Raw genomic sequence first — 15599 nt, 5'->3', positions numbered from 1 at the left:
AACAACCAAAAGTGGCATCCCGTAGCATCCTGGCAGGTCAGCAGGGACCGGAATTGTCTAAGATGTATGTCACTCAGCCGGGGGCCTCTCTACGAAAAACAATGAGCTTCGCAGGCCACTTCTGGCTAGGTGTATCGATGGTGTTTGCCTCAGATAAAGCCCCAGACAGAGGTCCTGCCGATGAAGCCACTCATATTCCATGTCAGTCTGTCTGCTTTCGAGGCCAAAGGCTTCTCGAAATTCGAGCAGTCCTGAGCTCTGAGGTTTGAGGAAAATGAACAGAAAATTACGTGATGGATGGATGAGTCATTGATGAGATTTTTCCAAATATCAGCTTACAGAGCAGAATATTCTTTAAGCTTTAACTTTTGATCTTTACTTGCCATCAAAATAATTCCCAAGGCGGCTTCAAGTAGAAATTTTGAAAAGTTCAAGTAATCCCAGAAGTTTCGATTGATACTTTAGGTAATTATGATTAAAATGTGCATAGCTTCGGTAAAAAGAACTTGCCTGATGACAACAAATGTCATTGTTTTTCTTAGGGACTTTACATCTTTATGGTAATATCTTTTTATAAAAAATTAAAGCCCTAATCTGTTAGATTACAAGCCTAATTCCTCATCTAAGCCCCAAATGTGCTTATTCCGAGCCCCAATTAGTTAGAATCCATACTCACCGATAAATATATATGTGGGTTAGACCCGCCACAGCCGCTTGTTGACAATTAGTCCTTTAAATTAGGTGGGCGAGCCCCAGCAGGTTGAGGTCCTGCGGCTGCTGTTGTGTGGGGCGTTGAAAGGAAATTGATTGCGCCTTTGACTGCCCCACAGGGAGGAGGCAAAGGGCCGGATCCTGCTCCACCAGGTGTGGCAGGTAGGAGCTAAAGCCGAGAAGCTCGTTAGCTTAAGGTGTTTGGGTGTTTGCCTTCCTGGCCGGCGGACAATGAGACGAAAGCCGAGTAATTAAGACAGAGACAAACACTCAACGGAACCACTTAGGCCTCTGGCCAAGGTATAGAGGGGTAAGAGGAGGGCAAAGGGCGATTCGACACAAAGGACAAAGGTCAGTGAGCCACTTGGCTCGTGCTTATGCGCCTTTTATGCTGCAACTTCATTAAATTTTACTTTTATGAGCGCAAACAAATCGTTAAAAACATCTCAAAGCTCCTTTACAATGCCTGCCACGCCCCTCGTACTGGCTCGTCAAGGGGCAGGCAGGATCAGGCGCAGGAAGTGTAGCCGGACAACGGTACTTTTAATTACTTTCTGCATAAATTTGCACTCATTTCCGCCGCCCTGCCTCGCCCTCCCGGGAGAGATGTCTGGACCAGCTGGACGCTAAATGGAAAACAAATTTGGCTGAAACAGTCAGGGTCAAGACAATAAGGCTTAAAGTTTTGGCTAACTAAAGCCATTTAGAGACGCTTAAGTTGACTATCAGAAACAAAGTTTTAAACTTATAGTACTCTGTTTAATAATTTTAATTAAATTTTTATTATTAGCTTATTTTGTACCCAAGTTTATATTTTATTTTTAAACATGTTTGCATTTGAGCTCGGATTGTATAAAAAAAGAAAAATATGCAAAGCAAAAGTGCAAAGGCGAAAGGTCCTGTTGGCAATGTTGGCCCATAAAGGGAGTTGGTCGCGTTCGTTTTATGTTTGCCACTTGGTGGCAGTACGCGCCGCTTAATGCTCCTGTTCGTGCTGCCCTCGCCACAGCGCTAGTCCTGCTCCGACCCACGCACATGTGCGAATGTCCTTTGGGTGTCCTGATACGAGCTGCTATTGGCTATCCTCCGCCCTTTCAATGTTAGCTGGCAAATTGTTATTTAATTATAGCATCCTTGCTGAAAACGGCTAAGCACTGCTAGACTCCAGGACTCGGCACCTTCTCTGGAAACTCTGCTGCCGGTCACGTAGCAGCGTAATGGCAAATAAATCAGCAGCGGAACCGTTGCAAGTGACATCCTACCAGCCGTGTGGTTGTGGTTGCCCGCCCGTCCAGGATGTCCAGGATGTGTCGCTCATCGTCCTGCCGAGCAAGCGTGAAATGATTGACTTTAAAGTCAAATTGCGCCAGCCAGGCAACTACATAGCTCGATGCCACGGGCACGCCGGAAATGACTTGCAACGTCGGAGGCCACGTGGGCACAGGCTCGTCCGATTCGCAGCAGGTCCTGGCATGACATTCAATTAACTCGATGCCGGGCGGGACTCTCGACCCAAGGCCCAAAGCCAGCGTCAAATGCATTTAGCAACGCCCGGGAGGCACGGGGCATGCAAAATATTTCGGAAATTAATCCACCTGTCACCTCTTGGTGTTGCACAGAACTAGATTGAAACATTCATAGCCCGGCGGCAGTTTGGTTTTCCGTTTAGTTTGTTTGGAAATACTTTGTTGGCCAAATAGAGCGAGCATTATTGGATTATGAATTATAATTCAAAAAGAAAAAACGACGTATAATTAAGCGAAGAGCATCAAAGGCTTCATTAAATTTCGCCTACAAAGGATTTATTCGAAATTCACGGACTATTAGTTTGGCTAACCTCAATATGTTTTGATTTTAAATAAATAAATGTACAAACGAATCTAAAAATGCCAAATAATATTGTATTATTTAGCATTAAATACAATTATGAAATCGTTTAAAGTTTAAGGCCAAAAGGAGGCAGTCAACGTATATTGAGGAGAATCTTCAAACATTATCTACTCAAAGAATTATAAACTAATTAATCAAAAGAGCATGGAAACTGTTTTATTTATTCGCTGATTTAATTAATTTTTCCCTCGTTGCCTGCTAGCTCCTGGATTTTCCTCCTAGTCTCTCTAGTCCTGCTCAAAGGAGTCTGACATCCATCTGCACTTGACAGCTTCCGGCTGTGATTATCAAATCAAGAAATAATTGCTTCGTTGCCCTCATCAAACGAGTAATGGCTCCGTTTCAGTTTCTGCTCGACTCGAATCGATTCGATTAGAGGTTTCTGCTCAAGCAGCAGTTTGCAGCAATTATTTCACTCGTATCAGTCTCATCAGGATTTCAGATGACCAGACTATCCTCGTCCGTGTCCGGGTCTGACCCAAATAAGGCTTCATTATGATCTACCAGTGGAGAGACTGGAGCTATTGTCAGCTCCAAGGACACTGCTATCATCGCGCAGCTCGTAAATAGTTTTCGATTGCGGCCAAGCAAATAAGTCAATATTAAGTTAACTGTCGTGCGGCACTAAGACGCTTTTGTGGCATGTCCCTCAACTCTCGGCTCAACTCGGGTTTTCGGTTGCAAAGCAATTTCTTATCCTTTATCAAGGCAACTGTCCCACACAGAGGATGTGCGCGTTCAAGCCGGTTCGGAGGGTGTGTGAGTGCTGAAAATGTTTTCAAAATCCACTCAAGCTCACTTAGAAGTCAGTCTGTGACAGCAGGTGGAAAACTTGACGGTATGGTAGGGGAAAGTGGGTGGTGGCGAACCGTCAAGACATTCAACTTTATTCTGGTTACATTCTTGAGGATTCCGGGGATTACCTTTCCCCTTTTGCACGCCAATAAACCTGACAGTTAATCCGTAATTGATCTGGAAAAAGGTACGATTATGATAATGAAGCTGACAATGAGAATGCTGATGAAATCCTCCAGCGAGCTCAGCTCAAAGGACTCCCACTCAAGTGACCGAAAGTAAAGACACTATTTTCCCATTTTTCCCGATATTCGCCTTTTCCACAATGTCGCATTCGGTTAAAGTCCCACATCCTGGAAGCCACATGAATTTAAATTTTTATTTGACATAAAATAAAGGCAAGGAGGTGCCAAGACAAATGTCCTTGGGTTTATCCCTCGTTCCACTTATGGCTTATGGGGGAGATTCGTTTATGGAAATGCGTAAAACGCCAAGAAATTCTCAACTTACCTAAGCAGCAATAACATCAGATCATAAATAAAACAATATCATATGAATGCATATACCCCGTGTGTGTGAGTGTGTCTGCGTTTGTGAGTGTAATGTTGGGAGGAAGGATGTTGTATACAGGACATAGCCGGGCTATACAACTAAGCAGAAGTACACATTACGAGTATTTGCTTCTTGGCACGCAATTGTCAGACAAACAAACGAGGCAGCTGGGAAACACGTGCAGGTCCTGCCAGGATATGTAAATCTACGCGTGTGTGCGCATAGCTATAACCATGTTCCGTCTTTGGTGATAGTGCGAGTATAACTAGAACGGGAAGAACACGAATCCTCGAGGCGAGAACAGCATCGTCATCGTAGAAGGCAGCAGGCAGCAGGCACAGCGGAAAGGATTCGCCAAAGGACTACGCAGCCAGCATACAAATGCCAGCGCTGCCAGCAAAAGTTGTTGGCGGCAAAATAACCTGCCACTAACAGCAGCCGACAAAGGAGCAACTACCAGCGGAGAGGAGCATCATCATCATGGAGGAGACTGCAGCGGGTCCGGCGAAGAAGAGCGGCACCACTCTGTCGGTGGATCGGGCCGCCTTTCTCCTGCTGCGCGTCAGGAAAGTGTTCAAGAAGAAGCGCCAGCAGCGCAAGGAGCGTCAGTAAGTCGAATGTTTGCTATTACTTAACCGCCACGGGGGGGCGGATGATACATTGGGGGATTTTTGAGGATGGATGGGATGGGGAGCTAGGATTTGCCAGGATTTGCCAGTCAGCCCAAGGCAAACAGTATTAACAGTCTGTTTGAACGCCGGATTGAAACTGGATTGGACGGCAATCAAAAGCGATTTGCTTGACAACGAATATTCAAACAGGAGCTCAATAGTTTTCTATAGAGTCTACAAAAACATAAATACTACTTAGTACTTAAATTAAATACTCGTTCAATTTAATCATTTTTAGGAAAAAAATAACATTAAACCTGCCAAATGCATTCAATAAACCTTCTAAGGGAAAAACCACTTTAGAGCACTCAACCTTTGAATCCGTCCCATTTGAAATTCCCAGGAATCCCACTGCTCTCTGCCATTGCATCCAATTTTGAAGCCTCAAAAAATCGTAGCTATTTGAAAATGGCAGCATTCGCTGCGGAAATGAATGAAAAATGTTCGTCTCCTTTCGTTTCTGCATTTATTTTAGCCAGTCTTGGCACTGCATTTTCAATTTGCCAGCCATCGTGTGGACGCATCGTGCGAAGGACCCTCAAACTTTCTGATAAATAGCGCGTGGCACTTGGCCCCTGGTACCGGTCTCAAGTCTGCAGTCTTCAAGTGGGCGTGTGGCAGGGGGCGTGCCAGGTGGCAGCCTCAATTCCCATGCACGTCCTGCCAGGTATTGCTCATTTGTTTGTCGGGAAAGCAGCTCGTTAGAGAGATTCTCCGGAATGCTGGTCTTTTATCGCAGTTTATTGCACTGCTACCCTCCATGGGTGTATCCTTTTTCTCAGCTCGCATCCTTTTAAGCAATGGCAAAGCAAATTTTAAACATTTTTTCAACGCTTTCCACCAGCATCGTAATGAAAATACTTTCGCATGCTCAACATTTGCTGAAGCGAGGACTCGAGGCAACTTGGCGAGAAAAAATGCCTAGCTTCAAACTCAATTAGGCACGAGCCATCCGTTTCCGGGGATGAAGGGTTGTCCTTTCAACGACTAGGCTCTCTCGTTTAAAGTTCACTCACTTGTCTCCAAGTTCAGTTATCCTTTAACCCATTGAAAGGCGTCCTCTGGGGAGAGGAGCGGCAGCAGCAGAAGCAGCGGCATCTGATGATTTGATTACACGAACAACATCCACTCTAATTATGCACGCACATGTAAACACAGCGCCAAATGCAATTACACGTCTCACACACACACACACACATGCCGGATTACAGGGCGCACACACTGCGTATACGTAATTTGGCAAAGCCTTTCGGCTTAGTTGGCCTTTTTTCATAGGCCCCGTTGTTAAAATAAGCCGAAATACCGATGTTTATGCTGATGCGGTCCCCCACAGAAACTTCTTCATTAGGTCCAGTTTTGTCCTGGCTAGCAGTGTCCTTGGGCGCCGACAGGAATCCCTAATTGGGCTATGCAAATGGGGGAAGATATAATCGTGTTCTGTGGCAGTAAATGAATCACAAATTATCTGAGCCGAGAATGTCCAGTGGTAATCGAGCCCTCGACACTGGCACACAGACGCCGGCAGTATAGCATTTCATATCCTTTTGATCTCTTTGGCATTAACTCGTTTTATGGCAACACTTCCGGTTGCCGGGCCGCTCATTAAATAACCCCTTCCGTCGCATATGACTCCATTATCAGGGGAGGTGTAAAATTTTATGCAGGCCTCATCTTAAAACACTTTTCACGGCAGTTCCGCCAACATGTTAACCTTTTTTTAGAGACATCACCCTTACTCTGGCACCTTCTGAGTAATGTACGATTTACGGTTACGAGTATTTCACGTCAATTATGTAGATCCGCTTTGAGTTATGTGAGTGGGCTGTGCCAGATCCCGCACCCGGAGCTCTCCGCACCCGCTAACCCTTTGGCTTTTGCCCTCCTGCTGTGTCCTGTAACAGCTTGCCTTTAGTGGGTGCTGTGGCATTGTGTGTGCTCCTTTGTGCCCCAAAAGCTCTTGAGAGTGCCTGGCGGGAGACCTCAAACCGAAAGCTGTTTCATAGAGAGAAATAAAATACGACAAAATTAGTTTATATAATTTTCGAAAATTAAAGTACTTGGAAAGTGGTATGAAGACTTTAATTTCTAATCACTTAAAGCTAAAATTCGTAAAATTCGATGTTTGAAGTTCCTTTAATTAGTCATCTCTCTTTTATCAAAGGATTAGAATCCTAGGGAAACCTTTTCGAATATTGTCCTCTGTAAAATTTCTCCTTGTGTGTCTCCTGACAAAAAAAAAAGAACAAAAGCGGCGGCATGGGTCCTTTTAAAAGCTTTACTTTTAAATTTTACTTCACAGTATTCCGCGGAAGCATTATGTAATTTTCTCCTTATTTATTATGTGTGGGCATTGTGCTGTGTTGCTCTTTTTGGACTCTTCAACAATTTCGCATGTTTTCCCAAGACGTCCGCTGATGTTGCCACTTCCCCGCCAGCCTGCCGCACCCTGCTCGTCCTGCAAGGACGCAGATAAATTGCTTACATGATTCCTTGGCTGTTGCTGTAACTTTTGCTGCAGTTCGTTCGACTCTAAAGCGGAGAAATCGAGACTAAAGTGCGGGTGCAGTGTGTGCTTATATTTTGTTTTTTGAGCATCCTTGGCAGGGAGCAATTGAATGTGTTGTCCCAAGCCGGGATCTCTTGTAAATGCCTCTGGGTGGGAAAAAGTTTTGCTGATTTCTGTTCGTTTGCCAGGGCCTTGCTATCATCATCAATATTGCAAGCGACTTGTTAGGACTCTGGCAGATATTCGGGCGCCTTGGCAAAATGTCAAAGTCAGATATAAATCAAATAAAAAGTTTTCAATTTTTTTCTGTGATTTTGTGATCCTATTTTTTGTTCTTTTTGCATACGGATGTGTTGCGTGCAGTCCAAGTGTGTGGATGGGGTTGAGCCCATCAGGCTCACAATTGCCATCAGGCAGGACAGGACTGTTCTAGGTCCCGGGCCAGGACACATCTGGTGTAGGCGTCGAGTTGGGAACATCCAGTTTGAGTGCCAGGAATTCAATCACACATCAGGCTGCAGAAATTGAGAGGGCCTTGAGGGGGAGGGCCGCCAGCTGTCGCAGTCAGCGGATGTGAGTCCTGTCGAGTGGGTGTTTGGGGGCCATTGTGCCGGGCCTGAGAGGTGTTGAGAATAATTTCCACACAACAATCAAATGTAATTCACAGGCGGGAGCAAAAAATGCGCAAATCGACAGCTGACAGTGACACTCTCCCCGGACGCAGTGCATCAAATTAAGGATTCTATGGCATTAAATTGAAAGCTTTTGTCGCCCCAACAATTGCATAATTGAAACTGTAAAAGGTTTGATTAATTTTGAGGATATTTAATTCAAAAAAAAATAAATAATAAAATAAATACTGTGTGGTTAGATGGCCTTTATTGTGTCACTTCCAATTGAAAAGTAATTATCAGCTTTAAATAATGTCAGGAGAGTCTGTAAGGTCGTTCTGTCGGGCAATGGGGCATGCAACCTGGTGGCACATGCAAATGAAACGGAAATGGCACCGAGCTGAGCCAAAGGAACGGGAAATAATTGCATTTTCTTGCCACTCCCCACTCGTCGCACTTAATAAATAATAGCATTAACTTATTATTGTCACTTTCTTTCCTCCATTCGCACCCCATCCTCCTCAAACGTAATCCTTTCCTCACTTCTCAATTTCTCATTTCTCTGTATCACTGTTTCCTTTCTTTTCCAGGGCCCAGCAGAGTGGAGCCGCTGCTAGTGGGGCGGGCGGTGCAGGCGGCGGATCCGGGTCGCAATCGCGCACGGGCAGCCGCAAGCTTCCGCCACCATTGTTACGGTCGCGGACACTGCCCGCCATTATTGTGCCAGGACTTCCGGTAGTCTCGCTGCACACGGATAAACAAACATTTCAATTGGGTGCGTATTCTTATACATTTTATTGAATCGTCAACAGTTGATGGGTTATATTTGTTTAATTTAATACTTTTCTTAAAACTAATGATATGCCCACCACTGTACTGGTGCGTAGAGAATGAAACATTTTGATTGAGATAACATTTCGAGCTTGTTTCGGGTCAAAGTGCATATGATTGATTTATTGTGGCTTGTCCCAAAATCGGGTCAAGGCTATAAGATAAAAGGTCAAAAATCTTTTCGCTTGAATCCATTACCACAACTTCAAAAAATATCTGTTAAAGTTTCGGAAAGCTCATTCTTTTCTCAGAATAATAACCACCTCAAATAATTCCATTGACCGGATAGAACACAACAATTGCTCTGCCAAGTAGGCTATAAAATTAATAAAACCATTCTTGGAAAACATTTACAGTAGTTCTACCTACAAAAACACAGACCAAACCAAAATTCATATATTGATTACTTCAAACGTCTCTTAAGGCCATTTTTTGTCCTTTATAGTCATAAATCCTTTGAAAAGGCCCCTCCTATCAGGAAACACTGATATTGCTTTTTCTGACAAATTCTACCGCCACGAGGCAGTGTGTGGGCACAACATGTTGTGGCAGCAGAATATGTAATTAAAAACTTTTGACAGCATTTCAGCACGAGTTATGATTAATATAATGAAAGTGCATTTTACGCAGAAACTAACGCATGAACTGTTACTGAAGTCCTTTTTCCTTTTTCCATTTTCGGGGTCTAACTTGTTTTTCCGCCAATTTTCCATTCGCCCACACAGACGAGCGCTTGCTGGGCAGCAAGAGCCGCAGCGGCAGCGCCAGCGGTCATCGGTGGTCATCTCTGCTGACGCGTGCCACTAACCACAGCAGCAGCGGCAGCGGCGGCGGCGGCGGTGGCAGCAGTGGCGGCAACAATGCCACCAGCAACAACAACAACAATAACTCGCATTTGGCTAACAACAATAACACGCTGATGGTGAAATCGCTGAATCTGCCAAAGGACGATAGCAATTTGGTCTATCGGCGCAAGTCCTCGGGCAGCACTCCGCACCACCACCAGGGCTCGCACTCCCACCACCACCACACCCACCATCAGCAGCACTTGCAGCAGCAGCATGCCCACCTCCAACACATGCAGCACCTGGGGGACAGCTCACTGTTCCAATTGTCCGACGACTTTGAATGCCATGCCGACGGTTCCCTACTACTAAGGTAAGTTCTTTAAAGTTTGCAGAGAGTATTCAAATTTTGGTCAAAAGTGTGCAACGCAGTGTAGGAGACATCTCCAACTATAAAAAGAATATAAATTCATTCAGGATCACATCCTGAGTTAAAATAAGCATATATGTCTGCCCGTCTGTCTGTCTGTTTCTACGCGAACGGCTGGGGAACGCATTGGGGAAGATATAGCCATCAGTGTGGGCCATATAGGGAAAAACCCCATTTTCAATGGATCCCATAACGAAAAATGGACAATAAATCTAAAAAATATTTCTTCTCAAGATTTTTATGCAGAATGGTAGAGAATCGATCCAGAAATAGTTTAAGGTACTCCGCTTGAGAATCGGATGAGTATTGGGGAATATATAGCCATCAACGTGAGCCATATAGGAGAAAACCCCATTTTCAATGGATCCCATCACGAAAAATGGACAAAAACTCTTATTTTCTTGTTTTAATATTTCTTCACATAATAACTTATATGCCTTTTAAAGTCCCTAAATATCTATCGACCTTTATGAACCCTATTAATCTCCATAAATATTATTGATTTCTATTGACAGGATCCCCGCCCCGCATGTGGTGGCGGCGCGTGCCTATCGACTGGCAGCGAGGAAGAGAGGCGCTGCCTCCTCCGAGGCATCCACTCCACTGTCTCGCGAGCCCACCCTCCACGAAGTACCGCTAGCAGAGGCATCCGGCTCCGGATCGAGTACGACCTTCACACGGCTGGCCAAATTGCTGCATCAATCAACCGCCCTGGCTGGGAGGTCAAGCCTGCAGCCTCCGCCAGCAGGTGACAACGTGGTCCAGAGTCTGGGACTCGGTCTGGGCCTGGGTCTGGGCGAGGAGGCGCCGCGTCGTCTGTCCTGGGAACGGTGCGTATACGTAATTTACAATCTCCCCTGGCACTCAAAGTACACAGACAAAAAAAGGATAGGTTTTGTTATGTTTCTACAGTTTTTGTCTGAAAGAATAGCTTCTGCTCATCAAACTGAATCATTTAATTCCCTATTCCTATTCCCTATTTCTTTAAATAATATTTCCATATTATTTGTATTTAATGACCTTTTTCTCGCTCTGCATCCTTTTGCATGCGTGGACACTGTGTCTGTCCTGTCAACTTTCAACTTGGCTGGCGGCGAGCTGGTGCAATTAGCTAATTTCATTTACGCCCCCAAGCTGGAAAGCTGATCTCGGTCATGTGTCTTTATGCCGGACACCTAATGGTTGCCCATATGAGGTTGGACGCACTTGCGGACGGAGAGGACGGACGCAGGCAGGCAGGACGAGACGAGGTGATGACAGGCGAGCAGCTTGCCCTGCGGTCGAGTGCGGCATTTGTCTTCATTCGTTACGGTTCACGGTGGGCTAATGGAGACACATGCAGTGGCTGGCAGGATTAATCCGCCCTGACCCGGGCTCCTCTCGATGTTTTCTTAATTAACGTCAGACTCTCCAAAGGATAAATGCACAAATCAAACCACAGCTGGTGGTCAGGCAGGTGCCAGGATTAAAGTATGCTGGGCGAGGAGTCAGCCAGGAGCGTAAAAAAGTAACCAATTTAATAATGGTTGAATGAATAGTTAGCCACATTTGTTTGGTCGAATAATTGTGAATAATTGAGCATAGATTCATGATGAATTCATCCTGCTAATTTTAGCTTGGTAATCCCACATGCACATGTACCGACTTATCGAACATGTCCTGATTAATTATGTAAACACATTCTCCGGAAATAGTTCGGACATCGTTCATAAGAGCTAACCCGGCTCTGGCAATATCACATTCGGGGGCCACATGTCCCTGACGGGTGTAAGCAATTTACGAGCAGAAAGATTATGCCTTGAACTGTGCTCGTCCACTTCAGAGCAGACCACTTGCCAGTGACCATGGTCGAGAGTGTAAAATCATTTTGGCAAACATGCCGCAGGAGGTACAGAAGGACCTGCCAGGCCCTGCTTCCCACTTGGCCCCCCATCCCGGCCATTGATTGCAACTACAAGTCTCTCGCTCTCAGCAGGATAGCAGGACATAGGGCCACACAAATAAAAATATAAACTCAATTAGAGTATCCGATAAAATCAAATATTTATAGAAATGTTATCTCGAAACTGCATATTATACTGTTGAATTAAATAAATCCCTCTAGGAACTATTACAGCCCAGACAATCCAAACAATATTCCTCTTTTTTTGCCGTGCAGGTCCCAGATCCCAGCGCGCTGTTTTATGTGTTTAAACTTTGATATTTTAAAATGCAAAAACCGAAAACTGAAACAAAAGGAGTCCCATTTCGGGGCGGGTTATTGCCGTCGTTGTTGCTTGGTTGTTCTGTTGCTGGTGTGTTTGTGTTGCGTTGCGTTGCTAAATTTAGAGCCAACGAGGTTGTACGCAAGTAAAACAACGCAAATGGCAACAACAACATCGGAATGGAAGGCAGCAATGCGCATAATAATAAGTGCAAAGCCCAGCCAAGGATGGAGCGAAGTGAAAACTGCTACCCAGTTAGGGTCCTAGTTGGGGTTTCTTTTTCCCGACCTCACTGGCTTAATTGTGAATGCATTATTCATGAGTCAACAGCAGCCGAAGGAAGCGCAGGAGGCGGAGATTCCAAACTCGAAGCTTAAGAAGGGAGCACTCGAGCCGAATGGCCAGACCGAAGAATACCCGGTGTTTTCAATCTTAAAGTATTGTGTAACAGGATGTTAATTGGCAGCTGGCACTTGGCAATAAAAATCAAACATTTTCAAAACTCTTTGAAAATAATTCATTGAAGTTTTCATCTTAGATCGAATATACCCTTAAGTGCAATGGCTAAGTGGTGTAGAAAGTGGGCGGCTAGAAGACACGAAGCGTAGCCAATAAAACAGTGTCCTGCCACCGAGTTGCCACTCTGATGTCGGGGATAAAGTTTTGTGCGTCTTGTCGCCGGGTCGTCGCTGCTCCTGTGGCAGCCACTAAACTAGCTAAGACAACAAGATGCCACTGGAAGTTCGAGCAAACGAACCATAAATGAAATTGCGCATACGTCATGTGCTCCCGCCACTGCCACTGCCACCTTCCTTCTCAGCTACCCACGTTGCCACAAAGTCAGTTGCGAAAATACAAATACAATGACAAAACTCATTAGCTCGGTTGTGTGTGGGAGGTGTGGCGTGGCAAGCAGGTTATGTACTGTAAAATTTTATAAATTGCATGCGGCTCCGCGGCTCCGAATAAAAAAAAAGACAAAAAAAAAAGTTGGCCTAAAAGCCCCGGCAAAGTCCCATCGTTTTGGATGTCAACATCAATTTGTGTGGCATGGCCGCCATTCTGTTTCTGATTTATTTTCAGTTTTACTTTGTGTCTTTCGAGGGGGGCGGAAGGGGGTTGTGTGCGTGCCAGCGGGTGTGTGTGGCGGTGTGTGTGTGATCCGCATAAAAGGTCGGAAAATGCGAATGGAAACTCTTGATGATGAGCGACAGACAAACAGAGCAGCTGTGCCCCTGAAAGCATCCACTGGCTAAAGTTGGCACGGCACTCATTAGGCCTAATGTACGCCTCATTTGACCAGACCAAAACCAGAGACCCAGCTCAGCTCAACCCCACCCTCCCCCTCAAGGCCGTATCGATCCGCACTCATTCACAGAGTCACTCGACTCTCTTATGTCTGTGCCCCAATGCACTTTCCGCTCACATCCAATTACTTTGGGGCGAAACCATGCCATGTCCCAGTCAATTGTTTTAAGTCTGCCAACCCACATCCGAATCAAATGCCAGCCAGCTCCTATTAGGAGGATAACCCGCTCTAGGTTGACAGCTTTTCTGGAAGGAGCTTTAAGCAGCCTTCCGGGTGTCCTGTCCGGAATGAAAATTTCTATAGAATTTCACGCCACTTATCCGAACAACGCACCAAATATTCAAACAACTGCCACACCCTTAAAGGATTGTGTGTCACCTGTTCTTAGCACATTGCCTGGAAATCTCCCATCTCGCTGGGGGGAAGAGGTTTGGGGAAAGTGTAAATAAGGTGCCAAAATGACAGACCAGCCAGGCAGAGAAAGACACTCAGGATAGAGCTAGGCTGACACTAAAACAAAAATAGGTGATGGGAAAAGTAGACTTTCTGTAAAGCTCCTGGCAATTACCGACTTAAAGGTCGAGGACTAGATTCTTAATATCATAAAGAGCGAAAACAAACCATCACCTATTTTAATACATATTTTATTTAATTTTCTAAAAGTTCCGTTTCCAAGTGTCTCCGACATGTGGGGAAAACCTTTCACCTGCAGAATGTATTCAACCTTGTCAGGCAGAAGACCTGACACTGCTGTTTATATATTTTTTGTGGCTTTGAGTTGTATGGAAAGCCCAGCAGCGGGCCAAGTTTATTTGGCAGAGCTCTTGACTTATTGCCGCCAGTTGGCTGTTAGTTAAAGTGCTTGGCCTAAGTTAATAATAATGATCATTACCATCGACAGCCAAAGCAGTTACCTGAGGTTTGTTGCCAAACAGGCTGCAATATCGGGCGGTTAAGAGGACAGGACCGCACCGGCATATGTAGCCTGTCGGTTCTCATCTGCATTTTCAGCCTGCCAACAATGAGGTTGACAACTGGCAAGGACAACAAGCCACAACAGCCAGTCAGCCAGTCGGCCAGGTCGAGCCAACTAGGGTCTATGCTTGCCGCCTGTCGCCTTGCCTGAAATGTGTCTGTGGCTTGGGAGTTTCTTATGCTTCCACTTTCAAGAAACATTCCCGCCCCAAGACCATCAAGTCCGCCCCACCGCCCATTCCCACATCAGCCATCAACGACGATGACGAGTAGAACTTTTGCAATAAACTTCGGTAAGGGGTAGAAAGCACTCTAAAAAATAACGAACTTTACAAAAATAAAAACAAAAAACTTAGTCTTTAATAAAATCGAAGATTTTTAAGAATTTTTAAAAAGATAAAATGAAGTTTTGAGACTTTATTGGGACTTTCTAAAACACAACATACCTGAGCATTTTTTCGAGTATTCTTAGGGAAACACGAGTATGATTTTCAAAGGGTTCCTCAAGGACCGGGGGGAAGCCCTACGTTTGCCGCTTAAAAGCGTCGTAATTTGATTGAATTTGCGTTGATTAAGTGTATTTAGCTGTTGGAAAATTATGAATGTGTTTAATTGCAAACTCGCTTAATTGTCTCGTGGGTGGAAAAGACACACAGATCGGAAGAGCTGCCTTTGGATTATTATGGTTTCGGATTAACTGAATTAGCGAGTGTACAAATGCATCCTATGAGGCTTCAGCTATTCCTTCTTCCCCCCTCGGTTCTTTTGCTCAAATTAACTTTACGAGGGCGTTGAGATTGCCGACAGCTTTTGCGGTTTTAATTGAAAATGTTGCGCATACGACATGTTGTTCAGACACACTACAAAACAGCCATCCCCCTCACTGGTATTAATGCGTGAGCCTGTATTGGAGGACGAATTGGTTGAGTGACGTTTGCATAGAGAAAGTTGGTTCAAGGCTGCGGCGTGCTTAATGTGGTCGAGTTTCCCAACTTGACTCTGATTATGCAAATGCTGTAAATGAGCAAAAGCCATGGTAGGGGGCAACTCAATTTGTGTGTGCGGCTTGCAAATTAATTCAGGGTGCTGTAAACACAGAAAAACATGCTGCACCGCCGCGAAAAACTCAAACTGAAGCTCAAACTCGAACGCAACAAACTTTCCTGAAAAGTTCACTGTGGTATCATGAGCTGCAAGTTATGGCCTCCCAGTGTTTTTTTTGTTACTCCTCCCAGTTAGACACTCGGCCAGCTCTCAAGCAGATGGCAAATTAATCCATTACTAGGCCGCCAAGTGGCCCGTAAATTGCAGTTTACTTTGACCCATCAG

General features: G+C 45.0%; 1 protein-coding gene across 1 annotated transcript in view; it reads left to right on the top strand.

The window, feature by feature from the left end:
* wake (wide awake) overlaps nt 1-15599 on the top strand; it is a 42212-nt gene that overhangs the window by 8031 nt on the left and 18582 nt on the right. Inside the window, exons 2-5 of the mRNA XM_017247856.3 lie at nt 4203-4556; nt 8327-8511; nt 9293-9725; nt 10298-10612. Coding sequence (XP_017103345.2) covers nt 4429-4556; nt 8327-8511; nt 9293-9725; nt 10298-10612 — 1061 coding nt within the window. The 5' untranslated portion in view covers nt 4203-4428. The remainder of the gene's footprint in view (nt 1-4202; nt 4557-8326; nt 8512-9292; nt 9726-10297; nt 10613-15599) is intronic.

This window comes from Drosophila bipectinata, chromosome 3R, assembly GCF_030179905.1.
Source record: "Drosophila bipectinata strain 14024-0381.07 chromosome 3R, DbipHiC1v2, whole genome shotgun sequence".
Taxonomy (NCBI): Eukaryota; Metazoa; Arthropoda; class Insecta; order Diptera; family Drosophilidae; genus Drosophila; species Drosophila bipectinata.
Note: the sequence above shows the minus strand (reverse complement) of the source record. Positions and strands in the feature narration are given on the sequence as shown.